At 43.8% G+C, this 26,754-nt stretch overlaps 1 protein-coding gene across 1 annotated transcript; it reads right to left on the reverse strand.

Annotated features, from left to right (window-relative positions):
• Nucleotides 1-1,581: 1,581 nt before the first annotated feature.
• LOC138767777 (zinc finger protein 665-like) lies at nucleotides 1,582-26,485 on the reverse strand. The gene is made up of 8 exons (XM_069945551.1): nucleotides 26,304-26,485; nucleotides 24,280-24,391; nucleotides 23,998-24,171; nucleotides 23,783-23,906; nucleotides 23,582-23,679; nucleotides 21,988-22,066; nucleotides 18,950-20,070; nucleotides 1,582-2,496 (listed from the first exon to the last, which is right to left on the reverse strand). Exons 2-8 carry the CDS (start codon nucleotides 24,385-24,387, stop codon nucleotides 1,780-1,782), a joined length of 2,421 nt encoding a protein of 806 aa, XP_069801652.1. The 5' UTR covers nucleotides 24,388-24,391; nucleotides 26,304-26,485; the 3' UTR covers nucleotides 1,582-1,779.
• Between the last annotated feature and the right edge of the window lie 269 nt (nucleotides 26,486-26,754).

The raw sequence follows: 26,754 nt of genomic DNA on the forward strand, positions 1-26,754 counted from the left end.
CTGAGATGATGGTGGTAATAGTGATGAGGCGAGGGGGCGAGCTGAGATCGCCGGGGGGGGGGGGGGAGGAGTTTGTGAGGAGGCGGCAGCAGATGAGTTTGCAGGGGGGGGGAGCGCCGTGGGCGGTGAGCTGAAGGGGGAGGAGGGAATGCCCTCACAGGAGCTCCGGGTGGGCTGCGGCGGCGAGGGGACAGAGGAGGCGGCGGCAGATGAGATCGCAAGTGGGGGGAGCGCCACGGGCAGTGAGCTGCAGGGGGAGGAGGAAATGCCCTGCGGGGGGGGAGCGCTTGGGGGAATTGGAGGGGAGGGGGGAATTTGGAGGTGGCTGCAGAACAAGGAGGGCAGATTTCCCTAGATCCCGGAACTCAGTGGAGACCGGGACCGGGGAGTTTACTGCTGTTATCACCAGCATCAGTGGATCGTTACTGATCCACTGATACCGGTGATCGCCGGTGCTGAACCCCTACTGGGGGTCCATAAACAGTTATACTAAACTGTCAGCTATTAGCTGACAGTTTAGCTGCGGCTCCCGATCACTGTTTATGTAAACAGTGAGCACCGGGAGCCGGTCAGTTATAGTATGTCCTGGTGCGGAAAGTAACCTCCTGCCAGGACGTACTATTACTGCTCAGTGCAGTTAGGGGTTAATTTGGGTTAATTATGCATTTTTTATGTGATTTGGCTGCAAATTGCACAATCATAACAAAATAGTGTTATTTTGCCGTGATTTTGATGGAGCTGCAGAACCACACTCAAAATGAGGATGGAATGGTGTTTGTGAAAGAAAGCAGACATGTTTTTCTAAGCCTGGATAACCCCTTTAACATACAAAAAAAGATTAGGTACAAACAAAGCAATGAAAAGTCTCCATACTTCATTATCAGAGAAGAATTTTTGCATAAAGATAGTGAAAACTTGGTTGAGTTTGGATATAGCAGTAATGGTTTTCCATATTGTAACTGGCCACAAGTCCATGCTGAGCAGTACAGTTACTGTACATGGATCCAATTCTAATGGACAGGATTACTGCTCAAAACTCAATGTTCATCATATGGGGCATTAACAACCCAATCGCTCAGCATAGACTCATGTCTCTCCATGTTTTATATAAAAATTAGACAGGGGAATAAGATTACAGAGTGACTTTAACCAGGGTCATGGAGTCCTGTGTAATGTAGAGAAGGAGAAGAAGCCGTAAGTAGTGTAGCAGTAACCTCTGTCCTCAGTGTGGTGTTTTCTCTCTAGGAGAAGATTGTGGGTTTTTTTCAGTGCGCTATGGCTGCATCAGGCTGTGTGTGTGCGCGCTATGGCTGCAGCAGGCTGTGTGTGTGTGTGTGTGTGTGTGTGTGTGTGTGCGCGCACTAAGGCTGCAGCAGGTGGTGTGTGTGTTATACCTTTCCTTATTCACTCAGAAATTGCCCCAGGATTATGTAGGATATTAGGAAGAAGCTGCTGAACCAGATCAACTTTACACCAGTGTGATAAATAACTCCCCTGGTGTCGACTGGCTATTTATGAAGGAGCTGGTGTCTGAGTCGGTCCCTGAAAAAATTGAGGAATTGGAGTCGGAACTGCGGCTTACCGAGTCCACAGCCTTGACTTTAACTTAGAAGGCATCTTAAGGCAAAAGGTCCTACACTGGAGGTCTACACCAGAGACATTTCCTACTATCTGAACATTAAAATGGCGTCTCTTCAAAGAAAGCTCTGTGATCTTCCAAAAGAACTGATTTCAGGTAAAAACCTTCTCATATTACTGCACATTACTAATCTTTCTTCTTTATGTAAGTGATGACTTGCGGGTTAAACAGCTTCCACATTCTGAACATGAAAATGGCTTCTCTCCTGTGTGAGTTCTCATATGTGTTACAAGATTAGATTTCCGATTAAAACACTTTGCACATTCTGGACATGAAAATGGCTTCTCTCCAGTGTGAGTTTTTACATGTCTGTCAAGAGTTGCCTTTTGGGTGAAGCAGTCTCCACATTCTGAACATGAAAATGGCTTCTCTCCTGTGTGAGTTTTCATATGTTTCAAAAGATTAGATTTTAAGCTAAAACATTTTGCACATTCTGGACATGAAAATGGCTTCTCTCCTGTGTGAGTTTTCATATGACTAGCAAGACTTGATTTGAGACTAAAATATTTCCCACATTCTGAACATAAAAATGGCTTTTCTCCAGTGTGAGTTCTTATATGAACAACAAGACTTATTTTTCGACTAAAACATTTCCCACATTCCGGACATAAAAATGGCTTCTCTCCTGTGTGTGTTTTCATATGTTCCACAAGATGTGCTTTCTGACTAAAATACTTCCCACATTCCGGACATGAAAATGGCTTCTCTCCTGTGTGAGGTTTCACATGTCTATCATGTTGTGATTTCCTACTTAAAGATTTCCCACATTCTGAATTTGAAAATGGCGTTTCACCTGTGTGAATTTTCTCATGCTTGGAGAAATTAGATTTCTTGTCAAAAATTTTCCCGCATTCAGTTTTAGCAAAAAGTCTTTGTCCAGTTCTTTTTCTGCCACTCTGTAATTGCTCATCATTTATGTCATAACAGGAAGGTATAAGTGGAGGTGCAGAAGATTCTCTTATTCCATTCTCACCTGCAAAAAAAACATCACTTATTTCAAACAAACATTTTTTTATATCTTAAAGTGTATCTGTCATTATAATGTTAAAGCCTAAATCAACTGTAGATGTAATATAAAGCAAGTTTGCAATTTAAATTGATTTTTTTTTTACGTGATCATGGAAAACACGGCGCTTACTGTGTTCTCACTTTTTTTTTTTTTTTCAAAGAGTCTAAACACAGGAAGTCCAGTGTTTCCCAGGTCATCTGCTCAAAGAGAAGGCAGTCATGTGACTGACAGACACATTGAGCCATGACACTCTGTACTGAGCAGACTTCATGTGTTTAGTTTCTTTTTTTCAACCAGCATGTCTAAAAAGCTTCAGGAGACTGGAACTGGATTTCTGGTATAGTATATAGTATATTTCTGGTAAGTATAGCTTTGTTTTACAGCATGATGAGAAAAAATAGTGAATGTATATTGCAAACTTGCAACTTCACATATATTGTTGTTTACACTTGATTAGTGATGTCTGTGCAGCCCTTGCTTTTTAGATGCAAAATATTTTAATATTACCATGTTCCTGAAAAGCAGGTAGAAGGAATGAAAGGCTCTTACCATTCTCTGGCACTGATTTGGGGGTCTCAGCTCCAATCGTTGTTCCTCCATAACTTTCTTTTAATGATCTCACGTTACGGATCTGAGAATTAAACAAAAAAATAACCTTAGATTATCTTTGTGTTCCAATAAACTATTGGAGCACAGCAGGTGCGGGGCTTAGCAGTATGGGGGCACATCAAGGAAGACATAATTACTAGGGGTAGAACAGTGGGTACATTATTACAGTGAGGCACAGCATGGGGGACATTATTACTAAGATGGGCAGGGCAGGGGGTACATCATTACTATGAGGGGGCACTGCCTGGGTTATAGTATTACTTTGGAGGCCACAGGGGCATTATTACAATGAAGAGCATTATTAGGGGGCATTATTCCTAGGGGGTACACAGCATGGGGCATTATTACTATGTGGGAGCACAGCAGGGGGCATTATTATTGTACCGGGGTACACAGCAGGGGGCATTATTAGTATAAGGGAGCACACCAGGGGTCATTATTAGTATAAGGACGTGCACCAAGGGGCATTATTATTAGTATAAGGGCGCACACCAGGGGGCATTATTAGTATAAGGGCGCACACCAGGGGGCATTATTAGTATAAGGGCACACACCAGGGGGCATTATTAGTATAGGGGCACACACCAGGGGGCATTATTACTATGGGGGGCACAGCAGGGGGGTCCTAAATAATGGGGGGGAACCCACATGACACCAAACAGCACCGTTACCACTGTATGGGAGCCTATAGGAGGGAGAAAGGGAAGAAAGTTGCTGGATAACTGTGGAGCCTAAGATGTTTGTCTGGCAGGTTCTGAAGAAATGAATTGTAGCTGGAAGAAATCGTCACAGAGGTCTGGGCTGGATGAAGAGGAAAAGGGAAAGTGACGCCTCAGATCAAAAAAGACGTCACCTGTGAGTCACTGAATGGTGGTTTTGTATTTTGTAAAACATTATTTGGTAGGGGTGCCCCAAGCTTATTTTTTTTTTCCAAGGGGTGCCCCGAGGTGGAAAAGGTTTGGAAGCACTGCTCTAATCAATGACTAGTTCACCTTTTTGGTAACCATACCATGAGAAGCCGCTCCCAGTATTTCTTGTATTTTTTCTACATATTTAGACATAACTTACCAGTACTAGCGATGGGCGAACCTGCAGTAAGTATGGGATTGCACAAACCCAAACATGGAGCATTTTAATCCCACAACCTGGAGATGGATACAGCCATAGGTCTGAAGCTGATTGGCATTGTGCAGTCAGTCATTGATTTACACTGCAGAACTTTACATTTATCCAGATTAAATCTACAGCTCCAAGTCCAGATCCAAAGAGGAGGAGGTTCACCACAATATGTAGCCACAATCTACCACAGCCAACACCAGATCATATACAGTATATACTGCACTGCTGCTTTATATATAGTAGAAAGCTATAGAGGATCTACAGAAACATCGGCTTCATTTACCTGATGATCCAGTGGGATATTTTCCTCCTCTTTAAAAACCTGCAGACACAGAGGACGGGGACTCCCTGGTGGATTTCTACGACTGGATCCATCTATAGGAAATAATCACCACAGTGACTGAATACATTGTGTAATAGGGTTGCGGACAATAGGGTTGCATTTTATCCTACAAAATAAAGTCCTACCATTTTTAAACCCCGTTATGGGCTCTTTCTGTCCACTCATTGCTCCTTTATAACATTCCTCAACAGATCTCACATTATGGACCTGAGGGAAAAAAAAGGAACCTTGATTTACTTTATGTCCAGTAAGGTGAAAAATTCCTAGAAGACAAGAATGAGGGACATCGACCCTGGTGCTCAAAACTGATCTATGTATTCTACATAAGGCTGCCATATGATCGTGTCCACAATGATATACCTGATGATCCAGCAGGATATCTTGCTCCTCTTCCTCTTTACCATCCCAGGGATATAGAGGACGGGGACATCTCTCTGGTGGATTTCTACTACTGGATCCATCTATAGGAAATAATCACAGTGACTGAATACATTGTATATATGTGATGATCAGATGATGGGGATCCAGGAGATCCATAACCCTAGTGTTTCCTCTCCTCTTACCTGGTGATGTGGGGGACTGCTGATCCTCCATCATGACATCCTTGTACAGATCCTTGTGTCCTTCTATATACTCCCACTCCTCCATGGAGAAATAGACAGAGACATCCTGACACCTTATAGGAACCTGACACAGACAATGATACAATTATCCCCCAGACCCCTCACCCCTTGGTGTTATTGTATAATGTCCCAGCAGAATTGCTCACCTCTCCAGTCAGCAGCTCAGTGATCCTGGAGGTAAGTTCTAGAATCTTCTGCTCATGTATCAGTGGCTGAGGTGGAGGCTCGGTGATGGGGCTCTGGGTCCTGCTCCAGCCTCCTGACCTGACACCAGGGGGCGTTACACACTCACCAGACCCCTTCTTCACTACTGTGTAATCCTGTGTATGGTGACACTGATCACTACAGAGAGTCTAACAATCCTTCCCCTCCAGTCATTTACCTGCTTTATTACTAGAGATACAAGGGACGTCATGTGAGACTCTCACCTCTCCAGTTATCCAGTAGATTATCTCTAGGGTGAGGTCTAATATCCTTCCTGCAATGTGCTCTCTCTTCTTCTCCATCCTTGGTGGGAGATTTTCAAGAATGACCATCGTCTCACTAAATGTCGGGTGTAAAGGAATATGGACATTGATATAATGACAGTATCTGTGGGATAAGGTATGCAATAAAGAAACCAATAATCCTTGACACTGTTCACACCAGTGGCGTAGCTACCATGAAGGCAGGGAAGGCGACTGCTATGGGGCCCTTGCAGGAAAGGGGGCCCAGAAAGCCTGCTCTGCCTTCATGGTAGTTATGCCACAGAGAGCCGCCTACCGCATCCTCCAGGGGCCCGGAGAGGAAGAGGGATCCGGCATTGTACTCTTCAGCCCGCTGACTGTAGTGCCGGGTGAGCAATCTACACATCAGGAGAGGAAAAGAGGAGCAGGACCTGCCAGGTCCTGCACCGCACAGAAGGAGAGGATGAAGGACCTTATCACATGACCGAAAGGTCCTCAATACTTCTGTGTGAAGATCAGCCGACTACAGGAGGAGGAGGGGGAAGCCTGGAAGCTGTAAGTGCTGAGTCTGTGTATGTATGTTTATCACTGAGTGTGTGTATGCATGTATCTGGCTATATATGTATATGTTAGTGAGTGTATCTACTGTAGCTATGTATTTTTGTGTGTGTGTATATGTCAGTAGTGTCTGTGACTGGTGTATATGTCAGTAGTGTCTGTGAAAGGGGTGTATATGTGTGTATATGTCAGTAGTGTCTGTGACAGGGGTGTATATGTCAGTAGTGTCTGTGACAGTGGTGTATATGTCAGTAGTATCTGTGACAGTGGTGTATATGTCAGTAGTATCTGTGACGGGTGTATGTGTCAGTAGTGTCTGTGACAGGGGTGTATGTGTCAGTAGTGTCTGTGACAGGGGTGTATATGTGTGTATATGTCAGTAGTGTCTGTGACAGGGGTGTATATGTCAGTAGTGTCTGTGACAGGGGTGTATATGTCAGTAGTATCTGTGACAGGGGTGTATATGTCAGTAGTGTCTGTGATAGGGGTGTATATGTCAGTAGTGTCTGTGACAGTGGTGTGTGTCAGTAGTATCTGTGACAGTGGTGTATGTCAGTAGTGTCTGTGACAGGGGTGTATGTGTCAGTAGTGTCTGTGACAGGGGTGTATGTGTCAGTAGTATCTGTGACAGTGGTGTATATGTCAGTAGTGTCTGTGACAGGGGTGTATATGTCAGTAATGTGTGACAGGGGTGTATATGTCAGTAGTGTCTGTGACAGGTGTCTATATGTCAGTAGTGTCTGTGACAGTGGTGTATATCTCAGTAGTATCTGTGACAGTGGTGTATATGTCAGTAGTGTCTGTGACAGTGGTGTATATGTCAGTAGTGTCTCTGACAGGGGTGTATGTGTCAGTAGTATCTGTGACAATGGTGTATATGTCAGTAGTGTCTGTGACAGGGGTGTATATGTCAGTAGCGTCTGTGACAGTGGTGTATATGTCAGTAGCGTCTGTGACAGGGGTGTATATGTCAGTAGCGTCTGTGACAGGGGTGTATATGTCAGTAGCTTCTGTGACAGGGGTGTATATGTCAGTAGCGTCTGTGACAGGGGTGTATATGTCAGTAGCGTCTGTGACAGTGGTGTATATGTCAGTAGCGTCTGTGACAGTGGTGTATATGTCAGTAGCGTCTGTGACAGTGGTGTATATGTCAGTAGCGTCTGTGACAGTGGTGTATATGTCAGTAGTATCTGTGACAGTGGTGTATATGTCAGTAGTATCTGTGACAGTGGTGTATATGTCAGTAGTGTCTGTGACAGGGGTGTATATGTCAGTAGTGTCTGTGACAGGTGTCTATATGTCAGTAGTATCTGTGACAGTGCTGTATATGTCAGTAGTATCTGTGACAGTGGTGTATATATGTGTGTATGTCAGTAGTGTCTGTAACACTGGTGTATATGTGTGTGTTTGTGTATGTCAGTAGTGTCTCAAGTGATTGACAGGTTTGCTCCCAAAGATGTTCTGCAGCAGCTTCTATTAATGCTGGGCTCTAATAAAAGAACCCACCATTAAAAGAAAATACAGCAGATATTTCTAGTTCTAGTTCAGTATTTCTTATTACACCGAGATGATTTCCCTGTGTACAGTCTACTCATGGTGTATACATCTGCACTAGTGTAATCACATTCTAGTGTGAATGTGTGTATGTCAGTGGTGTATCTGTATATATGTTAATGGTGCCTCTGTGTGTATATATGTGCGTCATTGTGTGTGTTTGGCAGTTGGCCATAAATGGTAAGCGTACAGGATTCATGGGGCCCCATACAGTTTTTTGCTATAGGGCCCCATGAATCCTAGCTACGCCCCTGGTTCACACACAGTATACTTGGGGAGACGTGAGAAGCTGATTGTTGGGCACACACTGTTGTTTGTGGTTCTCAGCAACCATTTAGTTAAAGTTCAGTGATACAATCTTCTTTAGAGTAAATGAAGCTGCGGCACTCACCAGTATCCTTAAAACTTCTTTATTACAATCTCATGGTTTATAACACAGACAAAAATGAGGGCAACAGCACTGAGGCTATTGCTCTTATTTGTGTCTGTGTCATGAACAATGTGGTTGAAATAAAAAAGTTTTAAGGATACTGGTGAGTGCTGCAGCATCATTAACTCTGAAGAAGATTGTATCCGTAAGATGAGGTCATATATCCTTAGGGCTTAGGCACGCCTCCACTATATACAGTGCATGCATGGAAAGTTTACAATATTTTCAACATACAATGGTCGTTCTCAAACCAAATATTCTAATTTGAGGGACCAGTGTACTGCAGACCGGCCCGGACTATTTAAACAGTTTCTGAGATCCCAGCATCATAATGAATGCCGATTCCTGGGTCTCTGAGGTCCGGTTCACAGTATAGTGTGTGTGTGTATGGACCATATACTGCAGGTGTGTGTCTAAGCCCTTACAGTTGTGTTCTCTTATCCATCCTTGGTGGGTGTGACTCTGAGAGTCCTAATATAATCTACAGTGCAACCTCTGAGACATCACCTACAAGAAATCTGTTCTGGACAGGAGGGTGATCTTTTGGAGAGGTGTCACTGTATTACACAGCCGGCCTCAGGATACATATTGCAGTGTACTACATCCAGCAGCCAGATCTAATATCTTACACAGCTTTACATCCCATATTACTATACATCTCCATTACCCCAAAGTAATGTCCTAATAACCTTCCCCAGACAGTAATATCTATATCCAATACCGATCTGTCCTACAGAAGGTTCCAGTCCACCATCCACTATTTCCCTCCACTGTATATAATCCAGAAATTACACAAAATACTGTATATACATACCTAAAGATACATCACTACCTGGCTGTGTTTGTGTTGCTTTCTGTCTCCTCTCATCCTCATTGTGCAGTAACACTTCCTGGTGGGGGAGGGAGTAGTTCTCTGCCGGCTCTTCCTCCCCCCTCCCATCTGCATTTCATTCAATAGCTGCATCCCCTCCTACTACACCCCCAGCATCTGTGTCCTGCCCCGTCCTCCTCTGGTCACATGACTCCTCTCCCTCCACCTCCTGCTCTGGTCACTTGACTCCTCTCCCTCCACCTCTGGTCACATGACTCCTCTGCCTCCACCTCCTCCTCTGGTCACATGACTCCTCTCCCTCCACACTTCCTGTCTTGCTGGGTTCTCTCCACTCTTTGTAACCAGCTGGAGTCTTATAAACTGCACAAGTATCAGCTACAGACATACTGTAGGGATACACATTAGTTTGCTCTCACTGAGCACAAATGTATTTGTATGGGCCCCATTCCAACGGACGATTATCGTTTGCATAATCGTTAATGATCTCAAACGACCGCTATTCTGAAAGACCTGAAAACGTTCACTCATTTCCATGGAACGATAATCGTTACTTATGATCGTAATTGCGATCGTTTTTCTTCGCTATTTCTTCGCTATTGCGTTCGTATCTATTGCGAACGACCAAACGACATTTTCAATGCGAACGATTTGCGAACGTTTTGCGAACGAGCAACGATAAAAATAGGTCCAGGTCTTATAAAGCGAACAACGATTTCTCGTTCGGTCATTAATCGTTAACTGCATTTCAACCGAACGATTATCGTTTAGATTCGAACAATTTAACGATAATCGTCCGGTGGAATAGGGCCCTATGTCTACCACTAAGAGATTGTGTAATGGCCCAGAAAGGTATTCATTGTCAGGCGTCTGTAAATGTATTGTTGCTATTGGCAACCCTAGACAGTCTGTATTGGGACCTATATATTTGCTTCTCTTTCCTAGCTCTCTTGTAGTGGTATTACTTACTCTCTTATATTTAATATGTTGTAATATATTAATCTCTAATGAGAAAAGTGTTGAGCTTGATCAGTGCTCCTCCCCTGCAACCTATCATACTCTAGTGATTGGCCAGGGGAAAATTGGCTCCGCCCACCTTCTACCCAAAAGGGCTGTGCGGTCTTGTCAGGTGACAGTTGGGGATCTGGCTCTGCCAGAGACACATCTAACAGCCCTGCGTCACCTCAGTAATCCTGTCAGACTTCATATTCAGCTTCCTAACCTGTTTCCAGTCAGCCATAAGGACTAATACGTGTTTTCTAAATCTCAGCAGGACATTCTCTGTATCTACTAGTGCCTGCTGTCGGATTGGTGAGATGTTTGAGGGTCTCCCATTCACCGTCCACATCTTCCTGACTTCCAAGTCAGTGTGTCCATGCGTCTTCCTCCTACATGATAGTGAGCGTCGACAGCGTCAATTCTTCTTAAGTCAGTATGTCTATGCGTCTTCCTCCTGCAAGTCAGTGAGTGTTGGCAGCGTCATTTTCTCTCAGTAACTCAAGTATCTATTCACTCGTACCTTATAACGGCTAAAAGCTATAAAGTCTCTGGAACAGGTCTATCCACGTTATCCTTGTAATCCCCTTCACCAAGTGTGCTGATCAAGACAACATATGTTTACTGTGAGATGCCCCCTGTATTGGAGTGTATTAAGCTGTTCTTCAAGTAAAGTTACAATATACTCTCACTACCACTGTGTGAAGACTTTTAATAAAAAACATATATGCCCCTGTGTTTATGCTGAAGAGGAGAAGGGCCCCCTGGCACCCTCGGACCCCACTGTGACAGGAAGGTTTCAGAAAGTGAGCCCTAAGGTTGCACTACACCACCCAGCAACACAATACCCTCAGCATATTACAATACTACACCATAGGGACATTATAATTGTGTTTATCTACATTTCTCTATATTATTATAGTTTCCTATACTTTGTTCTACTATTATTTTGTTTATTAAATTACTGACGTTTCCAAACCTTGATGACCTCAGCAATCACTCATAACAGTGAATAGAAGAAAACAGAAAAGTATGTCATAAATAGATGGGTGGCACATCCAAAAATAGAGAACTGTATCCTCAAAGATGTATAAACAATAGTCTTTATTAATAAATCAAACTACAAGTGCAAGACAAGACATGATAAAAACAAAACCACAAAAAAACACACAAAGGATAGTGTTAAATAAGCACGGCACCAGGACCCACCGACAGGAATATATGTAACTGTCCCTCCTATGGTCCCCAACAATAAATAAAAAAATATGGATGACAAGTGTGTATGTATAGAACCATGAAAAGTATGTAAATGTATGTAAGGGTCTCTGCTACAATGGACACAAAAGTTAGGAGTAACACAAAAATAACTAGGGAGTGTGAATAAGTTAGGACCAAAGGAAGCAAGGGGTGGATATCACCATAGGAAGGAGTCCATGTCGGGGTCCAGGAAACCCCACGCGTTCCATCTCTGCTGTGAGACTTTCTCAAGGGTACTGATGCATCAGTACATCAGCAGCACTACTACCTGGACTGGGACGAGACTCCACCGGAGGCCGGTAACGGGAGGGAAGTGTAAGGGGGAGATTTTACCCACCTGAGTCACGGGTCCGCCATCTTGTCCGCGCGCCTCCTTGCTCTGTCTGCTCCAGGAGGTGACAGGGACTGACGGGGCAGCATCTGCACACTGCTAGTGCTCTTCAACACACTACAACTGCTGTGAGCCTGATCAGGGGACTGAGATATACCATTCTCTCCTGTACAACTGAGCACTGCTGCTGTATCACATTTGTAATTATCCCTGGCTCCCCCTCCTCCTGTCCCTGGGACACCTGACTGATCAATTATACCAGAGCAGCTACTTTGCACCCACTGCTTGCAGATTACAGCGCTCTTATCTCTTGCCTTACTGCCACTATATTACTGTATGCAGAAGCATTTCTTCTATTGATGGATCAATACCTGGTTAAGATGGGCACCAAAATGAAAGGGAAAGCTGTAAAAAACAACAAAATCTGTTGCCCCCCTACGGGACCCGCCCATAGAAGACTGCTTCTAATTCTAGTTTCCCAGACATTCCTTGTCCTCCACCCTCCCAAAGTGCCTTAGATGATGAGTTTTCCTCCCAAGACACTTCTTTGGATTATAAACGTCTGGCAGAAGAAGTGGGCAGACATCTGGTCCCTGACATCCAGGAGACTTTGTCAGCCACGGTGGCCTGATCTTTCCTGCAGTTACAGCAAACAGTCGCCCAACATGAGGAACATATTGATGACCTGGATCAAAGGTTGTTATCATTGGAAAATGATGTTGACTCCTCCTTTGCAGGGCTCTAGGAACTCCATAGAGAAAATAAAAAATTATGGGACAGGGTGGAAGACCTAGAAAACCTATCATGGAGAAACAACTTGTGCTCTGCGGAGGACACTACCTTGAAACAAAATCCGGCGGCTACCCGCCCGCGCCAAGTGATTGTGCGCTATCTAGAATATACAGATAAAACTGCAGTCTTGAGAGCATTTAAGCAGCAAAATCAACCTCTGCTTTACAAGGGTCATAAGCTACTGGTCTTTGCTGACTATTCAGCGGAGGTCTCAAGGAAACGAAAAACTTTCTCTTCCCTCTGCTCACTACTTCATAAAAAACAGATGAAGTTTGCCTTAAAGAGTCACTGTCGTATTTTTTTTTTTTTTTGCAGATATCAATAGTCCAGGCGATTTTAAGAAACTTTGTAATTGGGTTTGTTAAGGTTAAATTTATATGTTGACCTCTCTCTATGGAGAAACGTCAAAAACCCAGGTACAGGATGGTTTTTAAATATATTTGGAGTTATAACCTGCAGTATTACCAGCTCGTCACTTATACGTCATGGACACAGATAAGACAATGTATCATGATTATAAGCCTGGAGAAAATGGCCCAAGTGTTATTATGGTAATCACATTTTATAGACAGATAAAATATAGGGTGGTAACAAATGCTAATAAGGCATAGATGAGGCGGTGCTAGTGATTTAGATATTCAGTCATGCGCAATGGCATCTATATTAGTATTCATTATTATTATTCAAAAAGGTCAAAAAGGTTAGAACAATACATTCTCTGCAATGATACTTTCACATTATTCCCACTGTAACAGACAGTCAACTTTCCTCTGAGAATGGCCTTGAACGCTGAAAAACATGTCTCTGAGGGAAATAGTTCTTGAGACAAAACATTCTTTCTAGTGTCCATATCAGAAGTTTTCCAAGGTAAGAAATGTTCCAACTATACGTTAACCCTATCAGGGACTCTCTAATGTACTGGAGCTTCTAAGCAAGAGGCCTATATATATGTGTAGTCATATAGGTACGGTGCAGGTAGGTAAAATCCCAATACCTGGCCTTATCAGGTTTATTAGCCAAATCTGCCATTATCTGCATGTAAAAAGCCTTTTCCCAGGTCCCACCCTCCTTCCTCTTTTTCATCCACTCCAAAAAATCTGAAAATTGTGACTTGTTGCAGGAGTCATACCCTGTCTGCTCTAGGGAGAGGGGAGGGGGGAGGAGGAAGGAGGGAGTTAGCCGGCAGCAGAAAGCAGATAACAGAGGATTACAGGCACAGCTGGGTGACAGCTGTAATCAGAGCTCAGACAGGTCACTGGTGATGGTCAGAAGAGATAACGGGTGAGGTGTTTGTAGATTAACTCTTTGTTGTCCTGTTTTGGTCTTTTATTTAGCTCTCTCCATAGGAGAACAATGAAGACAGGGGGAGAGCTTCAAACGGCTTTTTCATGATAAAAATGCATTTTTCGGCTAATAAACCCAATTACAAAGTTTCTTAAAATCGCCTGTACTATTGATTTCTGACACTTTAATGTACCCGGCAACGTTGAAAGTTTTCAATCCAGATGGGATTACAATGACTTTCCAAGATCCTCGGGTTGCAGCAACTACCCTGGGATTCGGTCCCTCCTCTCCGGCCCAAAATCTGCAGTTTCCTCCAGAAGTGGTGGCCGTTCTCAAAGGGGCTCCTCATGGGATCAACATGCCACAAGGTCTGACGATGACCCTTCACGGTCTTCACAGCAGCCTAAAGAGCAACGATGACGAGATTTCAGGAGATCAACTTCAACGGCTAATCTGCAAGTGACGAGAGATGAAGGGTAGTGAATAATCTCCACGGGTCACTTCAGTGACGGGTATCTAAGTACCAGAACTGTGGCACATGGACTCTTCATTCTGGTTCCATTTGGTACAAAGGGGAATGTGTAAAAATGTTTTGAATGTTTTCTACTTTATACCTTGTTGTTTATGTTGCTTACCACATACACTCACCGGCCACTTTATTAGGTACACCATGCTAGTAACGGGTTGGACCCCCTTTTGCCTTCAGAACTGCCTCAATTCTTCGTGGCATAGATTCAACGAGGTGCTGGAAGCATTCCTCAGAGATATTGGTCCATATTAACATGATGGCATCACACAGTTGCCGCAGATTTGTCGGCTGCACATCCATGATGCGAATCTCCCGTTCCACCACATCCCAAAGATGCTCTATTGGATTGAGATCTGGTGACTGTGGAGGCCATTTGAGTACAGTGAACTCATTGTCATGTTCAAGCAGAAATCGAGACTCATCAGACCAGGCAACGTTTTTCCAGTCTTCTACTGTCCAATCTCGATGAGCTTGTGCAAATTGTAGCCTCAGTTTCCTGTTCTTAGCTGAAAGGAGTGGCACCCGGTGTGGTCTTCTGCTGCTGTAGCCCATCTGCCTCAAAGTTTGACGTACTGTGCGTTCAGAGATGCTCTTCTGCCTACCTTGGTTGTAACGGTTGGCTATGTGAGTCACTGTTGCCTTTCTATCAGCTCGAACCGGTCTGCCCATTCTCCTCTGACCTTTGGCATCAACAAGGCATTTCCGCCCACAGAACTGCCGCTCACTGGATGTTTTTTCTTTTTCAGGCCATTCTCTGTAAACCCTAGAGATGGTTGTGCGTGAAAATCCCAGTAGATCAGCAGTTTCTGAAATACTCAGACCAGCCCTTCTGGCACCAACAACCATGCCACGTTCAAAGGCACTCAAATCACCTTTCTTCCCCATACTGATGCTCGGTTTGAACTGCAGGAGATTGTCTTGACCTTGTCTACATGCCTAAATGCACTGAGTTGCCGGCATGTGATTGGCTGATTAGAAATTAAGTGGTAACGTGCAGTTGGACAGGTGTACCTAATAAAGTGGCCGGTGAGTGTAGCTCCAGACGACTTTATAATGTATCCGTAGGGGTGAAGTGCGTTAGTTAAAGGTTGGAAAGAAACTTAAAGCGACTATGTACCCACAATCTGACCCCCCAAACCACTTGTACCTTCGGATAGCTGCTTTTATTCCAAGATCTGTCCTGGGGTCCGTTCAGCAGGGGATGCAGTTATTGTCATAAAAACAATGTTTAATCCGGCAGCGCTGTGTCTAACGGCCGGGGCTTAGATTTGTATATGCATTAGGCTGGCACACCCTCTCTGTCCTTTCTCCCCACCCTCCTCATCATTAGGAATGATCCAGGCAGATTGCTTCCTATTCCCCACCTGCGTGCATAATGAACATGGGCTGGATTGTTAATACACCTGTGCAATGCTTAAACAGCAGTTAATGTTCCTGGATCGTTCCTAATGCTGAGGAGGGTGGGGAGGAAGGACAGAGAGGGTGTGCCAGCCTAATGCATATACAAAACTAGGCCCCGGCCATTAAGACAGAGCGCTGCCGGATTAAAAATTGTTTTTATGACAATAACTGCATCCCCTGCTGAACGGACCCCAGGACAGATCTTGGAATAAAAGCAGCTATCCGAAGGTACAAGTGGTTTGGGGGGGGGGGGGGGGCCAGATTGTGGATACAGAGTCGCTTTAATGGTTGTTGCGAAGCTAAGGTTTCAATTATTACAGAGTTATCTTCACGAGTCCAGTACAGGCCAGGTGGAAAAAAGGGAGTCACCTATAGTGTATTCGGGCTCCATAGTTGTATGGTTAAGGGGGGGGGGGTAGGATTGTTGGGGGGCGGGGATTCTCCACAGATGCATGAATACTTTTTTCCACAGTTACCATTATTTTTATGCGGATTACGACCTGGAACTTTAAGGAGCTACGTTCCCCCGCAGAAACGATTGATTATACTAAGATACCTGATTAGTCTTAAAACTGATATTGATCTATTGCAGGAGACCCATCTCGGGGAGGCAGACTTTATCGCATGCAGAGATTATGGGTAGGCAAAGTGGTGGGGTCGCCAGCAGTCCAAGATAAAGCAGGCACTCTTATCCTGATCCATCGGCGTCTGGCCACATTAATCTCTAATGTCCGACATGATACGGAGGGGAGAGTAGTTAGTCTTCTTCTTGCAGGGTCACCACAACCTACTAGTATATATAGTGTTTACGCCCCAAACACTGGACAAAAGACATTTTTGGACTCCTTAAGAGACATGTTACTGTCCGACACTACACCCTTGAAAATAGTGGGAGGGGATCTTAATGTAGTGGGCACGACAATAGAGGATAGACGATTAACCTGCTCCATTGGGAACGGGGGGTAGGAGTTCCCCATTGCCCACGTTCTTAATGGCTACCGAGCTAGTGGGCATATGGAGCCATCATAACCCGGAAGGTAGGGAATACACCCATTTTTCGTGGGCACACCAATCTTTGTCCCGCATAGATTTTATGTTAAGTTTCTAAACCTCTCGTGTCCCGAATTTCTGCTGTGCATATTGGTGACTTATTAATCTCGGACCACTCACCGGTCATCATGCAGGTCAGGACCTCACAAGTGCGCAGCCCTGATCATCTTTGGCGGTTTCCAACACAGCTGGCCAAGGATGAATCGTTTCTGGAATTACTTTGAGGCTGGTGGCTTGAATATCAGGTTCACAACTTTGAGCATATGACCAATCCCCAGCTGTTTTGGAGCGTGGCAAAGGCAGTATTAGGGGGGCAGATAATATCCTACCTAGCTAAAAAGAAAAATATAGCGATCCAGCTTGAGACCAAAGGGTTAGCCCTACGCATGGCATATACCGCTTTGCAAACTTCCCCCTCTGACACCTCTAAACAAGCCTGGCAGACTACTAAGATGGAATATGAATACTGGCTGGAAATTAGGGAAAAGTTTTATTTATCACACCAAGAAGCCAGGCTGTTCCGCTTTGGCAATAAGTCCGGTAAATTACTGGCTAATTTGGCAAAGGGGAAGCAGCCGCTTACCAATATCACTCAAATGCGTGATTCTACAGGTTCCCTGACTTCCCACCCGGCCTACATTAATAATATACTACGGGACTTTTATGTTCGGTTGTACTCTGCAGGTGATGTGGGGGTAGAGGTGGAGCCTTTCCCTTGGGGACAAATTAAACAACAGCATCTGTCCTCTGAGGACAGGGATCTGCTTAACTTCCCTTTTACTGAAGGGGAAATTAAAGTGGCCATTAAAAAGTTACCAGAAAATAAGGCTACGGGCCCGGACGGATACACGGGAGAATTTTTCAAAGCGCTTAAGGACCAAATTACTCCATGCCTCACTGGACTATTTAATGGTTATCTAGAAGGCGGGAAGATAGCAGCGGAGGTCAACACAGCGCACATCAAGGTATTGCCAAAACAGGGGAAGGATCCCACCTCTCCTGCGGCCTACCACCTGATCTCCCTGATTAATGCTGGATGCAGAAAAAGCGTTTGACAGTGTGGGCTGGGGGTAGCTGGGAATGGTGGTGGATAAAATGGGATTTAAAGGATCCTTCGGAGCCTTTCTAACGAGTTTGTACTCGGAACCCTTAGCGCGGATTCATACGTCTGGTTTTCTGTCGGCACCCTTCCCTCTCCAGAGGGGCACATGTCAAGGGTGCCCTTTGTCACCCCTGTTGTTTAATATTGCACTAAAACCCTTCTTGAGACAGTTGTAAACTAGCAGGATCTGGGGGATCAAGGTGGGCCACGTGGTTGCCAAATTGATCCCATAAGCTGATATCCAATCAAGACCTGAGCATTGAGGCATCAATGACCCCAGGTCGGTAAAGGGTTAAAGGATTAAATTCACCCAGGAGAACTGTGGAGGTTGTTGGGTCACTGATGTACAATGACGGTGATTTATGGCTATGTTCATACATGGGGTTTGATTAGCATTAATTATGCACTTTTCTGAAATTTTCACGGAAGCTGCTGAACCACCCACAAACTAAGGACAAGATTGATGCTTTTTCTGACAGAAAGCAGACATGTTTTTCTAAGCCTGGATAACCCCTTTACAAAAAAAATAGTACAAACAAAGCATTGATAAGTCTCCATACTTTATTTTCAGAGAATTAGTATTGTAACTAGCCATATACAATGGTAATATCCATGCTGGGCAGTACAGTTACTGTACATGGATCCAATTCTAATAAATAGGATTCTTGCTCAGATCTCAATGTTCATCATACGGAGCATTAACAACCCAATTGCTCAGCATATACTCATGTCTCTCCGTGTCTTATATGAATATGATAGGAGAATAACATTACAGAGACCCTGTAACTGAGAAAGCATCCTGAGAATGAAGGTCGTACACTGGAGCTCCACACAAGCCACATTTCCCACAATCTGAATATTAAAATGGTGTCTCTCCTAGGAAAGCTTTGCAATCTTCTAAAACAGCGGCTTTCTGATTAAAACCTTTTAAAATGACTGCACATGACTTTTCTTTTTATCTGTATGTGATTTCTCATATGTTGTGTGTGTGAAATATCTGATGTCTAACAAGTTGTGCTTTCACAATAAAACATTTTCCAAATTCTTAACATGAAAATGGCTTGTCTCCTGTGTGAACTTTCATATGTTTCACAAGACTAGATTTCCGACTAAAACACTTCACACACTCTGAACATGAAAATGGCTTCTCTCCTGTGTGAATTCTCATATGTTTCTCAAGATGAGATTTCCGATTAAAACACTTTCCACATTCTGGACATGAAAATGGCTTCTCTCCCGTGTGAGTTATTAGATGTCTATCTAGATGTGATTTCCGACTAAAATATTTCCCACATTCTGAACATGAAAATGGCTTCTCTCCTGTGTGAGTTCTTATATGAACAAGAAGATATGTTTTCCGACTAAAACACTTCCCACATTCTGGACATGAAAATGGCTTCTCTCCTGTGTGAGTTCTCTCATGTCTAACAAGAACTGACTTGTGACTAAAAGATTTCCCACATTCTAGACAAGAAAATGGCTTCTCTCCTGTGTGAGTTATCATATGAACAAAAAGCTTTTCTTTCTGACTAAAACACTTCCCACATTCTAGACATGAAAATGGCTTCTCTCCTGTGTGAGTCCTCTGATGAGTAACAAGGTGCGATTTCAAAGCAAAACATTTCCCACATTCCAAGCATGAAAATGGCTTCTCTCCTGTGTGAGTCCTGTGATGTCCCAAAAGAATTTTTTTCTTACTAAAACACTTCCCACATTGAAGACATGAAAATGGTTTCTCTACTGTGTGCGTTCTCTGATTTTTAAGAAGATTTGATTCCCAACTAAATGATTTTCCACATTCTGCACGTGACTCTGAATCCCCTGTGTGAGTTTTCATATGCTTTACAAGTCCTGACTTCAGATTAAAACACTTACCACATTCTGGACATGAAAATGGCTTCTCTCCTGTGTGAATTTTCAAAAGTCTAACATGTAGTGATTTCTTACTAAAAGATTTCCCACATTCTGAATATGACAATGGTGTTTCATCTGTGTGAACTTTCTCATGCATTGAGAAATTAGATTTCCTATTAAAAATGTTCCCGCATTCAGTTTTAGCAATAGGTCTGTGTCCAGTATTTTTTCTGACAATCTGTGATTGGTTATCATATACTTCATAATAGGAAGGTATAAGAGGAGGTGCAGGGGATTCGCTTATGCCATTCTCACCTGAAAAAAACAAACACCAAAAAACATGTAAACAACAAAAAGTAAAAGCTAACAAAAATATTTCCATTAAAGAGAACATGCAACCAATTTGGAAAAGAAAATACTGATCTATGAATTTGTAACCCTTGGTTTCATGATTACTTGATTCTTTTATTAGGGTTTTTAGAATCTCCCCCCCAATTCCTGTAACTCTCTTTCTGATCAGGGTGTAAACCTCAGGCTCCAGGGCTGAGGATGTAACAGAGGCAGACTGGATCTGTGCTAACAATCTGGTTGGAGTGGAGTCAAGTGTTCTCTACATCTTTACCATATAGCTCCAGGATGTGGATGCTGGACATTTGCTGCTGGAGGACACCTGGTCATTCACAACCTTGGTCCCCCAGACAGTGCTGGTGCAAAGTACCAGAGAATCAGACAGAAAAGACATAGCAGGCCGGGAATGTGGGCAGACGATGATGATGAAGATCAGCCAGTTCAGGTGAGCAACAGAGAGGAAAAGGTACAGAAGGGCTGAGGCCGGTAATCATAGTCTGAAAACCAAACATGGGCCAGGAAACACAAGAGAGCAGATAACATTCAGCCTCAAATGGAAGCTGTCGGACCCGTACCAGGTACAGAGCTTCAAACACAGACAAATTAATGATAAAACAAATGATGCTTCTGTCTTTGCTGAAGGCCATTTGCAGTGTTAAAAAATTGCATTTTCCTTAATGTGCCACATAAGTGATGCTGAGCCACAGCATGCTCATCTCTTCCTCCGTACTACCTTCATTTCTTAACTGAATGATGTACAGGGCTTAGTTTTCAAACTTGTACATCAATAAGTCAAGGCAGGGAGAAGTGGGGGAGAAGATGTACTTGCTGTGGCTCATCATCACTTCTGTGGCTTGTCAAGGAAATTGCAATTTTATAACACTGCAAAAGGCCATCTGCAAAGACAAAGCCTATTGTCTGTTTTATCTCCCTATCACCTATCTGCCTGTGTCTGCAGCTCTGTTTCTGATAGATTCCCTTTAAATGGGAAAGGGTGAGCCAGGATAGATGGAGTAAAAATAAGGACAGACACACTGGCCCTTTAAATCAAAGACAGCAGCCATGTGCACCCTGGTGGAGAGAAGTGTAACTGCAGCAGTGGCCAGAAGCTCTGAGCACAGGTTGGGAGAACCATAGAAGAAAGACACTAACAAGGAGTGAACTTACAGTAAGTTTTAGTTTTTGCAGACCTGATACTGTAAATTTGTTCACCCAGTGCCTAAAACCGCACAGGGACTGAGGGAGAAGGGGAGCCAGAACCAGACCAGTAAGGCACAGTGGGCCAGTAAGTGTACAGTGCCATCCCAGTACCTACATGTATTTACAGATGTGCTATACAGCAAGCCCTATGGACCCTAGGACACAATAGACAGGATCTGTCCAGCTCAAGGATTCTGGGCATGCTCAATGACCTTTATAAAGGTCATCCTACAGGGAGGGGGATGCTGAATAAGGAGGACACTGCTGAGTATTAATCTGTTTAGAACAGTATCCTTCAGCTTAGCTTTAAGCCTAATGGCCACAAAGGAAAGAACAGGAGTGCTGAATTATTTTAACTTATACATAGAAAATTAAAAAAAAAAAAAAAAACTACTATCAATAATTCTTACAAATATATGTTTTCTGATGACACATTCCCTCAAATGGAAAAAGATCAGCATATGGCTGGAAACACACACTGCCTGTTTGTGCCAAAATCAGAAGAGGATCCAGAGGAAAAGAGAAGCACAAGTCCTCCCTTTATATTTTCCTTCCTCTTTGAATCCACTTCTGGTTTTGGCACCAGATCTGTTGTGTTTCCAGCCTCTGTCTATACAATATACATCTCCTGAACTGATAATCAGGTATAGGAGTGTACGTGTAATATGTATGAAAGGCTCTCACCATTCTCTGACACTGTTACGGGGGTCTCAGTTACACTCGTTGTTCCTTCATAACTTTCCTGTAATGATATCACATGGATCTGAGGATAAAACAATAAGGAACCTTACATTATCTTGTATCCAGGAAGAAGGTAAAACCGTCAAACAGCAGTAATAGAAGATGAAGGAGGATCTCCTCTAGGGGCGATCAGACAGGATCAGCAGTCAGCCAGGTATATTACATATCCACAGCAATGTGTATGTTATTATGTCACATGAAATAATGGGAGCCGATCCTGAAGTGGACAGCTGTGCTCACCATCTGAGGTGAAAGTCCATGCCAAAAGAAATACAGTGGGACCTTGGTTTAATAGTAACTTGGATTGAGAGCGCTTTGCAAGCAGAGCTCACAGTTTTTCAAAATTGTAACTTGGTTTAAAAGCATTGCTTTAGTTTAAAGGGGTTATCCAGCGCTACAAAAACAAGGCCACTTTTCCCCCTTTCTTGTCTCCAGATTGGGTGGGGTTTGGAACTCAGTTCCATTGAAGTAAATGGAGTTTAATTGCAAACTGCACCTGAACTGGAGACAAGAGAGGGGGAAAAGTGGCCATGTTTTTGTAGCGATGAATAACCCCTTTAAGAGCTCCCTGTACTGGGTGGGAGCGGGAGTGGGGAAGGGGATGGTCTGCATAGCGTGGTCTACAGCACTGTACTCTGACCCAGAAAGTCTCCCTCACCTTCCAAATCATAGCAGATCCACTTCAGGCTGGGGCTTTCATCAGGGGACAGGACTGTAGAGGTTATCTCTTCATAGCTGTAAACCCTCTACGTGCCCACATATGCCCTGCTCATTCCTTCATACTCCCTGCAGTCTCTGTCGGCCCTTGCGTTTCCCATCCGATCCCTTCTTTCTATAATGTGCCTGCACTTACACTCACTTATGTTCACACTGCTGTTAATAAAGTTTCTGTCACTGCCCTCCTGCACAGCTCTGTGATTCTCACTTCCTGATTGGTCCATGCTGAATACCCCCCCCCTTTCTTGTCACCCCTCCCTGTGACCACACAGATCTCTGACAGCAGCCCTGCTTCTCTATTCTAGCCTGCATTATGGGGATCTTCAATTCTATCCTGTGTCTACAAACTGCTTCCTTGTTTTTATTCTTATGCACATACTATACATTATACTTTTATTGTTTTACATTATATTATACTATTGTTTTACATGTTATTCAGAATTAAAAAAATATATATATTAGTATTTTACGGGTGTGGAACCAATTGTCTGCATTTCAATGATTTCTTATGGGAAAATTTGCTTTAGTTTAAGAGTGCTTTGGATTACAAGCACAGTCCCGGAACGAATTATGCTCGTAATCCAAAGCACCACTGTATTGCTCAGCCTACAATTTATTTATCTCCTAAACTCAGTATAACATTAAAATAGAAACAAAACAAGACAATAATGTTCCTAAACCAGATATCGTTGCGGCCAGGATCAGGACTGTGCAGATCATAGTCACATTTATGAAAACTGCCTCACCAACAACTAGGGGGCGCCTCACAGTTTGAGAAGCACTGCTATAGAGGATTTACAGTAACATCAGCTTCATGTACCTGATGACCCAGCGGGATATCTTCCTCCTCCTCTTTACAATCCTGGGGATATAGAGGACTGGGACATCTCTCTGGTGGATTTCTACTACTGGATCCATCTATAGGAAATAATCACAGTGACTGAATACATTGTATATATGTGATGATCAGATGATGGGGGATCCAGGAGATCCATAACCCTAGTGTTTCCTCTCCTCTTACCTGGTGATGTGAGGGACTGCTGATCCTCCATCATGACATCCTTGTACAGATCCTTGTGTCTTTCTATATACTCCCTCTCCTCCATGGAGAAATAGACAGAGACATCCTGACACCTTATAGGAACCTGACACAGACAATGATACAATTATCCTCCAGACCCCTCACCCCTTGGTGTTATTGTATAATGTCCCAGCATTCCCAGCAGCATTGCTCACCTCACCAGTCAGCAGCTCAGTGATCCTGGAGGTAAGTTCTAGAATCTTCTGCTCATGTATCAGTGACTGAGGTGGAGGCTCGGTGATGGGGCTCTGGGTCCCGCTCCTGCCTCCTGACCTGACACCAGGGGGCGTCACACACTCACCAGACCCCTTCTTCACTACTGTGTAATCCTGTGTATGGTGACACTGATCACTACAGAGAGTCTAACAATCCTTCCCCTCCAGTCATTTACCTGCTTTATTACTAGAGATACAAGGGACGTCATGTGAGACTCTCACCTCTCCAGTTATCCAGTAGATTATCTCTAGGGTGAGGTCTAATATCCTTCCCGCCATCTGCTCTCTCTCCTTCTCCATCCTTGATGGGCGATTTTCAAAAATGACCATCGTCCTTTCAAAATAAACAAAAAAACTTTTGCTATGAGATTCCTGTACTTAAAGTACAAGATGATTTATTAAAATATCTCATTATGAAAAAAATGTGTCTCACTATATGTCAGGTGTAAAGGAATATGGACATTGATATAATCAGAGTATCTGTAGGATAAGGTATGCAACAAAGAAACCAATAATCCTTGGCACTGTTCACACTCAGTATACTCGGGGGGAATGGTATACGGGAGACGTGAGAAGCTGATTACTGGACACTCACTGTTGTTTGTGGTTCTCAGCAACCATATAGTAGTTAAAGTTCAGTGATACAATCTTCTTCAGAGTAAATGAAGCTGCAGCACTCACCAGGATCCTTAAAACCTCTTTATTACAACCTCATGGTTCATGAGACAGAAAAAAATGAGGGCAACAGCACTGAGGCTATTGCTCTAATTTTTGTTTGTGTCATGAACAATGAGTTTGAAATAAAGAAGTTTTAAGGATACTGGTGAGTGCTGCAGCTTCATTTAAGAAAATTGTATTGGTAAGATGAGGTCATATATCCGTAGGGCTTAGGCACGCGTCTGCTATATACAGTGCATGCATGGAAAGTATACAGTGGTGCCTTAAAGGACAACTTCGGCGGGACCCCCCCCCCAAAAAAAAACACAGACACACACAGACACCATACTCACCATCCCTCCGGTGACGATCGCCACTCCATTCGCCCGCCGTCCGCCTCACCGTCACCTGCGTCCGCCGTCCAGCGATGTCTCTAGCTTCCGGGTCCATGAGAGAGAAAAGGCTGCCTGTGCGCTTGCGCACCGGCAGCCTTTTCATTGGCTGGAGCGCATCACATGGCTTTCAGCAAGCTCAGCCAATCAGGGCTGAGCAAGCTGGAAGCCATGTGATGCGCTCCAGCCAATGAAAAGGCTGCTGGTGCGCATGTGCACCAGCAGCCTTTTCTCTCCCATTCACTTTCAATGAAGACGCCGAAGAGGAAGAAGACCCGGACTGCCCCCCAGCTCTGACGTCACCCGACACCAGAGAAGAGGACCGTGACGACCGTAATAGGTAATGTATACATTCTTTAACTTCCGGGGTGGGGGGTCGGGAGTCGGAAAGTGGGGGAAGGGGGCCAGACCGGGTATTTAACCACATTACAAAGTTATAATCCTTTGTAATGTGTGTTAAATAAGCCAAAAAATTTTTTCGCCGGAGTTGTCCTTTAACTTACCATGGCGTCAGGTTACAATATTTTCAACATACAATGGTCGTTCTAAAACCAATTAATATTCTAATTTGAGGGACCACTGCACTGCAGACCGGCCCGGACTATTTAAACAGTTTCAGAGATCCCGGCATCATAATGAATGGCGATTCCAGGATTTCTGAGGTCCGGTACACAGTATAGTGTGTGTGCATTGATCATATACTGCAGGTGTGTGTCTAAGCCCTTACAGTTGTGTTCTCTTATCCATCCTTGGTGGGTGTGACTCTGAGAGTCCTAATATAATCTACAGTGCAACCTCTCTGAGACAACACCTTAAATTCCGTTAATAAGTGATCCTCTACGGCGGAGGTCTGCTCAAAGAAGATGGTCATAATATATATGAGGGAACTGAACACAGTCACAAGAAATCTGTTCTGGACAGGAGGGTGATCTTTTGGAGAGGTGTCACTGTATTACACAGCCGGCCTCAGGATACATATTGCAGTGTACTACATCCAGCAGATAGATCTAATATTTCACACAGCTATACATCCCATATTACTATACATCTCCATTACCCCAAAGTAATGTCCTAATAACCTTCCCCAGACAGTAATATCTATATCCAATATCAATGTGTTCTACAGAAGGTCCCAGTCCACTATTTCCCTCCACTGTATTTAATCCAGAAATTACACAAAATACTGTATATACATACCTAAAGATATGTCACTACCTGGCTGTGTTTGTGTTGCTTTCTGTCTCCTCTCCTTCTCATTGTGCAGTAACACTTCCTGGTGGGGGAGGGAGTAGTTCTCTGCGGCTCTTCCTCCTCCCTCCCATCTACACCTCAGTCACTAGCTGCATCTCCTCCTACTACTCCCCCAGCATCTGTGTCCTGCCCCATCCTCCTCTGGTCACATGACCCCTCTCCCTCCACCCTCTCCTCTGGTCACATGACCCCTCCACCTCCTCCTCTGGTCACATGACCCCTCTCTTTCCACACTTTCTGTCTTAGTAAACTGCACAAGTATCAGCTACAGACATACTGTAGGAATATACATTAGTTTCCTCTCACTGAGCACATGTATGTGTATGTCTGTATCTACATCTCTCAATTTTTTTTTTAAATTCGTTTTATTGAACAGTGGAAAGAGATCAATAAACAT

Source organism: Dendropsophus ebraccatus, chromosome 11 (genome assembly GCF_027789765.1).
Source record: "Dendropsophus ebraccatus isolate aDenEbr1 chromosome 11, aDenEbr1.pat, whole genome shotgun sequence".
Lineage (NCBI taxonomy): Eukaryota > Metazoa > Chordata > Amphibia > Anura > Hylidae > Dendropsophus > Dendropsophus ebraccatus.

Excerpts from the sequence above, each read along its gene's own strand:
- LOC138767777 (XM_069945551.1), bottom strand. The coding sequence starts at position 24,387 with ATGGTCATTTTTGAAAATCGCCCATCAAGGATGGAGAAGGAGAGAGAG. Across the intron at positions 24,172-24,279 it reads TCTACTGGATAACTGGAGAG|GATTACACAGTAGTGAAGAA; the intron begins GTGAGAGTCTCA and ends CACCATACACAG. Across the intron at positions 23,907-23,997 it reads CTGAGCTGCTGACTGGTGAG|GTTCCTATAAGGTGTCAGGA; the intron begins GTGAGCAATGCT and ends TGTCTGTGTCAG.